The sequence below is a fragment of the Zingiber officinale genome, chromosome 6B (assembly GCF_018446385.1).
Source record: "Zingiber officinale cultivar Zhangliang chromosome 6B, Zo_v1.1, whole genome shotgun sequence".
Taxonomy (NCBI): Eukaryota; Viridiplantae; Streptophyta; class Magnoliopsida; order Zingiberales; family Zingiberaceae; genus Zingiber; species Zingiber officinale.
In genome coordinates, this window is record NC_055996.1 from 127,495,274 (window position 1) to 127,504,387 (window position 9,114).

The 9,114-nt window shown below is 37.1% G+C and overlaps 1 protein-coding gene across 2 annotated transcripts; it reads right to left on the minus strand.

Annotated features, from left to right (window-relative positions):
* Positions 1–820: 820 nt before the first annotated feature.
* Positions 821–9,114, minus strand: LOC121989432 (protein YIPF5 homolog). Of its 2 annotated transcripts, XR_006114253.1 has the most exons (3): positions 8,204–9,114; positions 2,835–2,905; positions 821–1,005 (listed from the first exon to the last, which is right to left on the minus strand). XR_006114253.1 is itself a non-coding variant. In XM_042543492.1 (2 exons), the coding sequence occupies exon 1, from the start codon at positions 9,024–9,026 to the stop codon at positions 8,244–8,246; it is 783 nt and encodes a 260-aa protein (XP_042399426.1). In that variant the 5' UTR covers positions 9,027–9,114; the 3' UTR covers positions 3,938–4,504; positions 8,204–8,243. The 2 variants fall into 2 exon arrangements, 1 of the variants encoding a protein (XP_042399426.1); XM_042543492.1 differs by lacking the exons at positions 821–1,005; positions 2,835–2,905 and adding an exon at positions 3,938–4,504.

Here is a 9,114-nt window from a genome sequence, read left to right on the forward strand (position 1 = left end):
TCAACTCGGCTCGACTTATTTACAAAACTATAGAGAAGAGTGCGGCGCTGAAGACGAAAAAGTATGATTTGTCTAGCATATCCCAATCAATCGCCGCCGGAAGATGAAATTCTGTCGGCTTCGCCTCTTCTTTTTCTTCTTCAACCTCAATCTTCGCCTCACGTGTCAGCTCCAACTCAGGCCAGGAACCTATGGCTGCGACCTCTCCCCCATGACAGCGGTGAGATGAGGAAGGGACGAGAGGAAGAGAGAGACGATCCTCGGGAGACCTGGGCACAGGCCTGCTTCGCGTGGTAGGGATTTTTCCCCTGCCTCCATCCTTCCTCCCCTTCCTCAACGTCTTTAGATTTCTGAACGTCTTAGTCCTAGTTTCCTAGACAACGTAATATTAGCCGGCTCCTACTCCCGTCCGAACTGCTCCTACTTTCGCACGTCAACACTCATCAGTGGACGCAGACAATGGCCAGCGTGACTCCTCCGATAATCAAATCAGCGTTGGACAGAATGAGATAAAATGGAGGAGAAGAAGAGGAATACTGTTAACTTGCTTTTGTTGTCGCTATCGGATCTCCTCCATATTAGACCGGATCTGGTAGTCTAGAAAGAAAGCAGTCCTTGTGAACTTATATTACAGATGGTATGAATTTATATTACAGATGGATAACATTAATCTGTATTACGAGTGATATTAATTTGTGCCCACATAGACGTAGAGTAGTAGATTTACTTCACAGCAGGAAGGTTCGAATCCCGTTCAATCACTAGGACCTCACACCTAAATGGCAGTTCAATATCATAATTTACCTCTTTTTCATATGCCTTGGGGCCCGCCGTGGAGCTGCGCCTGTAGTAAGTGTTATCAACTTTCGGCATCACTAATTTGTTTTATAGTTGTTAGAACACAATAGAACCATATGTTGTATTATGGGTGGTATATCACTACAAGATGGATTAATACCATCTACAAGAGTCATTGATAACCGACAATTATCAAATTGGTAACACCTGTAATACAAATTGACATTAGTAAATTGTCATTATATATATATATATATATAATTCACTTTCAATGCATGCCAAAATTCCTATGCAGAAGGAATAAGGACACGGAAACCGTCCCATGTCAATCATTTGAATTTGTTGTCGGCAATTAAGGTCTCACTTATACATATTTATTCCATGTCATGAGATGATCATGAACTTTAGGTCTGACTTGACTAGATTTATGAATTTATTGATCACAATCAAGGCCTATAAAACCTAGGGTGAAGGTTTTGTTCTGAAAGGAGTTGTTGACTCAATAATATAGTAGTTGCACTGGATGCAATTGATGACAAATACTTTAGTATTTTTAAATGCTAGTCAAACACACCGTCATGTTGAGAAGTGAAACTGGAATTATATCACTTGTTTTATCATCGAGAGACATTTTATGCACAATCGCACAAACTTCGTTAATTGGGAGATGTATAGGAGGATGATCCTTGAACAACAGAACCTTCTCTATGTGATATATAAGTCTCCCCCATGTAGAACAGATAGAAGAGCTTGAGGCACAGGAAGTGTAACAAAGTGATATGATTCATTGCTACTTGTATTATCAACTCTAATATCACTCCTAGCCTTTAGTTGACAATTAAGGCATTTAATGTCTATGGAATTGTTTGCAAGGCAAGAGAGCTACATGAGAGCTCCATTCACTTGGAATGGCTTTAAGTCTCGAGACAATGTAGGGAGAAAGATATGAGATCTATTGATAGGTATTTTACAAGGATGATTGACTTAATTATTTTGATAATCTATTGAAGTTAAATACTCCAACCAATTTACGAGTCTCCATTGCCCCGGTGTTGTTGTTTTTACCTCGAATCTATAAAGAGTTTGTGTATAAAAAACAATTCAACAAAATATGTTAAGAGTCTTCTTGAACTATGACATACTTTTGGAGGCTAAATTTGACTAGAACATCAAAAGAAAGGTGGCAATCATCATCAGGCATGACTCCAAGCGGAAGGGTACAGACACTTCTAGTGGAGCATCTAACAAGGTCAAGAAGTCAAATCCAAGATCCAAGGAAGATAAAAGGGCCACAAAGACTTTTATTGCTTGCTCGCATTGAGTCAGAGGTGGAAAATCCATTTCATATCTTGAGACTGAGATATGGCCTAGCTAGTTTAGGTTTGGAAACAAATGGATTGGAGATCACCCAATGAAATTTTTAATGCAACTCAATAGAGGAATAGCTAGTATGGAACCTGGATCCTAGAAGAACTAGCAACATCAACAGTGAATTGGGGCTTATGTTTTCCAACACGGGCAACTAGTGCAACAAAAGATAATAACTCTCACTCCGAAAACCCCTACTGCTCCATGCGATCTAGAAAGGAGATAAATCATTGAAGATTTCATCCAGCACAGTGACCCTTTGCATGAGAGATCAAGTGACCCACAATGTATTTCGCACATATTGAGAATCAACGCCACTGCCTATTGCAGCAACACCACATGTAAGTATTAACTGTGTCAATCCGTGGAGTGGCAACTAGTGAACCTCTAGGAAGATAGGTCTAAACCCTACAAATAAATTTAAATAGAAAATAAAAAATAGTCGTTATCTAATTTTACTTTATACATATAAAATCAAAATCAAATCTACAACTTTTTAACATTTCTAAATTAAAAATATAAAATTATCTATTGCACAGGTGTAAAACTGATAGATATCCTTGCTCCCATAAACAAAAAAAAAGTAATGTTATTGTAGAAATGATATCTAAGTCCAATTCTGTAAGGAATTTCTAGATCCAAATGTGAATGATTCAAGGATGACATACCTTGACTAAGATATGTACCGTTCGTGCTCACAAACATATCGATCAAGTCAATTAGGCTTTCACCTATGCAACTGTCAACCAGCAGGAAGTGATAGTTACTAGCTGTGTTACAAAGAACTGCTCTGCAATATGAAACAGATTCAACAGCACTTGGATGCTGAAACAGTTCCAAAAGAAAACATTTTGCAATTGAAACAGGTGTGAACCAAACCAGTTTAACAAGAACTGAACCAGCCAATCTGAAGCAAAAACCCACAAGAAACTTAAACATTGTAGAAAGAGAATAGAATTAACTGATATCTATAGACTGCACTCTGCAAATGCCAGTGGCAGAAGTGAAATAACAGTAAAATCCAAAAAATGATAAATATATTCATGTCGTTTCGAATAGATAGAAAGAAATTACAATTGTCCGCTCGGAATATATTGACAACTGGTATACTTCAAACTCTTTTCAAGTCTTCTCAAGAGTTGGTAAACAAGAAATAAAGAGATAATCATCCATAATAAAGAAGTAAACTAAGGACAAGTAGGTCTGAAAACATTAGTTCATGTTCATCTTACTGCAAAACAAGCTTATAGTTGTGGAAAAACACAAGTCCAGATTGGTTTATATCCAAACACAAGGGTAGAATACAAGGGAATTGGAAAAAGGAAGGTAAAATTCTGTCAAAAGATGGAGTAATTTTCATTAGCATCTTAATTGAAAGATGTCTTCTGGTTAGGAATGAAGATATGGAGATAACTGTTATGATATTTAATCTTTATCAAATAAATCCATAGAAACAACCTTAGAATTTTTCTAATACCAATAAAATTCAGCAGTTTGGTGAAAACAACTCAAGCAATTAGTGCTTGAGTAATAAACACACAGGAAATCACTATGACATAAACACTGACAGTGTCTGAATTTTATAAGGCTCGCACATATGTATTTATTTGAAAAAGATATAGGCTACTTAAGCAGCACGGACTTGAAAATAAGTTTATCCAGCAAAAAACAATCTTTTGAGAAGGAAATATTAGAAAAAACGAGCATATCGGTTTGAAGAATTTTTTGATTGTCATATAGCAATCAACACCCAATTGACTCAGACCAAACCAATACCAATCAATTGATTCCCAATTCTTAGCCATTTATTAGATACTCAAGTCGATATTCAGATCCTCAAAGCACAGTCAATTTATTGGCAGAAAAATCTTGTCTTATTCTATTTAATATCTATTCTTTGACGCTTCTCATATCGTATAATCATCGACCCAATCCTAACGGAGGCTACTTCTTCAATAACGACTTGTTGTCTGTAACCCTTGACTCGTCAAACGTTGCTTCTTCAACAACAGAACATAATCCTCAACCACATTAAACATCTCTCAAATGGTTATGCTCGTATGCAGCTAGGATGTTTTCTTTTTCTAGCTTCTTCAACTAGAGGAGATCTTTGTCGGTGAACAGAAGATCGTTGATCAGAAGATGCTACAACGTTTGTAGTCCTTGAGCATCCTCAACAATTAAGATTGACTAGATTCCTCGAGCGCCTTTAACCAACGGACATCCCCCTCCATCGTCAAAAGTAACCCTCGTCTATTGCTCAAGCCTCTTTAACCAGCAGAAGTCATTGTCTCTCCCAAACCTCGTTCTCGATAACCTGAAATGATGACTTGTTGACCTATTGGCACGTTAGAGGTTTCTTCCCTTTATAAGCGAGTGCAATTATTAAAGAAGCTTAAGAGGAAAAAGAAGAGAAAGAAATAGACATACAAAATCAAGATGATGAGGATGATGACATCTTTAGTCAGGACGATATAACATGTGATATAGTTCAGTATTTTTGACAAATCTTTATATAGTTTAATCTGTCAGAAAATAAATGAAAAACTTTAAGGATATTCTGGAATATTAATCAAATAATCTGGTCTTAATACTCATTAGTTAAATAATTCACTTTATTATTTGTGCTAATGCACTTTATCAATTATATTAGGTGTTAAATAGGATATTCGTATATCTTTTTGTTACTTTTTCTTTTTTACTTATTTGTCTTTTTAACCAGAAGCTTATGATTCACAATTTAATTCAATTGTTAGTTCGCAAAATCACTAAAAGGATCTACGATTCAAGGCTTAATGTGACAACCTTGGTAGAATTTGCTCCTCTTAAGGATAAATATGGTTCAGACAATTTTTCTAGATGTTCAAGATGAGTATAGCCGTGATTTGGTTGATTTTGAGATCAATGATGGTTTCCTATAGAAGGGTACATATTGATGCATTTCTAGGACTTTCTGATTTGGAAAATGCATGTGGGTGGTCCAGTAGAACACTTTAGAATCTATAAAAAAAACATTACCCTTGCTGACCCTCATTGTGAGGGGATGTTACCTAGATTGTAGCACATCGTCGCATGTGTTAGATGGATAAGGCAACTAAGCAACACACAAATCTCTATGCACCACTGGCACTTTACTATAAGCCCTGAAAAGCCTTTAGTATTGATTTTGTTTTGGGTTTATCTCGCACTACCTGAAGCCACAACTCTATTCCAGTAGTGGTAGGGATTGATTTTCAAAATGATGCATTTCATTCATGTAGCAAACCCAATGATGCATTGCAAATAGTTAAGTTCTGCTTTAGGATTTAGGATGATTGTTAGATTGAATAGGTTGCCCATATTTGTAGTTCAGACAGAAATGTATAATTTGCCAATAATTTAAATTTTCTGACTGTCTTTCATCCATAGATTGATGAGAAGACTGAGGTACTCAATCACAGCCTAAAAAATCTCCTTCCACAAATCGCAGTCTGTTGGTCAACAAATTGAGGTGATAAGTAACATAGCACACCAAAGTAAGACCATGGTCAACATAGGTCCAAATGCAATTCCTCCTGATTCAAGAGGGAAAGAAGTAGCAGAGTTTCAGTGTGATTGTCCTATTTTTTGCTACTACAAGTGTGACCAATGTATTAATGTGCTCATTGATAAATTTCTTGGGCCATGTTACACCAATTGGGCACAACATAGATCTCCTATGTTTACTGGGGATCAGTAATAAAATCAACCTACATTTTGTGAATTAGAAACAAATCTTCTGACATGCATCATTTAATTAATTCTAACTGTGCTAAATTGTTCTTGCTAATGATCACATTTGAGGCCTGACTCTAGGTTTGTTTGTTTACTTGGAGAGATGAGAGGAAATGAATTGAGGATGATAGAAAAGTTGACTACTTTTCCTGACCAACATAAATAACTTTCCTACCATCCCTAATTTTTAGCACCTCTAACTTCTCACCAAGTAAGCAAGCTTAAAAATCTGAAACACCAAAAAACTACCCTTACATCTAATATAACTTTTTTGCTAGATAAAACTGGTTGTGGGTTACTACAACAACAACCAAGTCTTATCTCACTAGGTCGGGTCGACTATATAGATCCTTTTATATCATTGAGCTCTATCTCCTACTATATTTTCATTTATACTTAAATAAATTTTATCTTATTTTATTATTACTAACCAAATCTTTTTTAGTCATCCTCTTCCTCATTCGATATGTGTATTTGTCATAATTTCATATCGCCTAACTGGATCATTTATTAGTCATCTATGTATATGCTCATACCATCTTAAACGTGTCTCTTGGAGTTTTCCCTCAATGGATGCAACTCCGACTTTCTCTTTAATGTTCTCATTTCTTATTATGTCCATACATCCACGTTAACATCCTCATCTCTGTAACTCTTATCTTCTTCTCATGTGCTCGAGTTATAGCTCAGCATTCAGCTCCATAAAACATAACAGGTCTAATTGTGATTTTGTAAAATTTTCCTTTAAGTTTTAGAGATACTTTACGTCACATAAAACACCCGACGCTCTCCTCTATTTCAACCATCCTACTTGTATTCTATGTAAGACATCTCTCTCAATCCCTCCATCAATTTACAAAAATGATCCTAAATATCTAAAGCTCTCGGTTCCGAGCAACTCGTAATCTTCTATCTTAACAATTGTCTCATTATATCTAATATTGCTAAACTTAAATTTCATATATTCTGTCTTTATTCTACTAAGTCTAAAAACTTTCCCTTCTAGTTTTTTCCGCTAAGATTCTAGTTTAGCATTTATTCCTTCACGTGTTTCATTTACCAAAATAATATCATCTGCAAACAACATACACCACAGTACTGTGTATTGAATGTGTGCAGTGAGTTCATCAATAATTAGTGTAAAAAGATAAGAACTTAGAGTTGATCCTTGATGTAACCCTATATTTATTGGAAATGCTTCTATTACTCCGCCTGAAGTCTTTACTCTAATCATATATTCTCGTACATATCCTTAATTAGTTCAATATATGTTACACTAACATCTCTCTTTACTAGAATTCTCTATATAATTTTTCTTGGGGCTCTATTATAAGTTTTTTCTAAGTCAATAAATACCATGTGTAGATCTTGTTTTTGCTCCGGATATTTTTCAATTAATTGTCTGATAAAATGTATAGCTTTTATTGTCGACCTTCCAGACATAAACCCAAATTGATTTTCGGTCACCGTGATCTCCTTAATCTTTTTTCTATTACTTTTTCTCAAAATTTCATGGTATGACTCATTAGTTTAATATCCGTCTCTCTTGTTCTTATATAAGGAAACTAAAATACTTATCCTCCGTTGATCAGACATTTTTTTTATTTTCAATATCATATTAAATAATTTTGTAAGTCATTCAATACCTTGTTCCCTAGACACTTCTATACCTCTATCAGAATATCATTTGGTCCAACGATTTTTCCATTTGTTACTAAAGATAAATAGTTATGCTTTAGAAATATGGAAAAGCCGCTCTTATATTACTTTTTCCAACCACATTGGATTCATCTCAGCAGTTTGTCCATAAAGCATTTAGCAAGCTAATAGAAAACAAGATTCCAAGCCAAATTAGCACTAGTATCCATCTATAATAAAACTAGTATAAAACTAATTGCTTCTAGATTTAATTTGCATCTACAACAACAGTGAATTCACTGAGAAAGCTGTTCTGACAGTTAATCAGAGAACCCAATTAAGAATAACACTTCTAATGTAAAAAGGCAAACAAATAAAATTTTAGATCTTGCAAGAAAAGGATTTCTTCCTGATTTAAACACAAGTACTACTTGTTGACAGATTGAAAGAATGCAAATACATTTGTACCATTGATAACACTGTATCATATGACTGAATTGGTCCCAAATGAACAAAAATCCAAAATATTGTATTTCCTAGTTAAAGAAACAGAGATATCCGCATCCAAATTGGGAATTTACTAAGAGGAACGGCTGAGATAGATGCTAAATAAAAGAGAAAAATCCATTGTAAGTGAAATGCTTACAGAAATAGGGAACTAGAAGGTCATACGCTCTCACCCATAATCAGAATATAATAAGCAGAGAGAAAAGCAAGTAAACGAGCCAACAGGCATAGGCTATGAGACCACGGTGTTCATCCCCACAAGAAGCAAGCTCAACTAGAAGCCTCGTGCAAACTCGTGTAGACCACAGCACAAACACCAAAGCCATCGCAAAGATCACGACACCACCGTGAGGCACAAACAGTGACAGAGCCGAGAAGATAACCATTGGCAGCATACAATACCCAATCAAGCTCAAGCACCGATACAGATCCAGATTTCCGTTCCGCCCAGCAAGCATGTTAAAGACCACGTAGAGGAAGAGAGAGGCGACGGTGACCCAACCCAAGATGATTCCGAAGTGAAACTTTCCAGCGAGAAGCTGGAAGAGACCAAATGCCATAAGGAAGAGGAAAGGGCCGGATAGGTCGCCGTCCTCGTGCAGATTAGGGTTAACGCGAAAGGGATTCATGATGGATAGGGTCTTCCGCCAGATCTGGCGGGTGTTGATGCCGAGCTCCTCGAGGAGGGGCGGCTCGTCCTCGAACGAACCGGAGACGGAGAGGCTGCCAACCCCGCTGGAGGAGGCATAGACGGGGGCGGAGAAGGAGGAAGAAGCGGTGGTGGATCCGATGTCGAAGGACATGAAGGGGATGCTAGGGTTGGCGACTCCGGGATTCGAAGGTCGAGGAGGCTGGAAGGGCGGCGCCAGCCCAGGCCCTGAAGCACGGCGCTGCTGGGGCACGTTGGGATTGCCGGAGGGAGAGGGGAAAACCACCGGAGGAACCGAAAACTCCTTCGCCATGGCGGTGACACGAAGCAAGCACCGAGACCAAAACAAAGAGAGTCGGGAGAATGAACAAGGGTCGGTTCCTTGTCTCCCCCTTTTAACT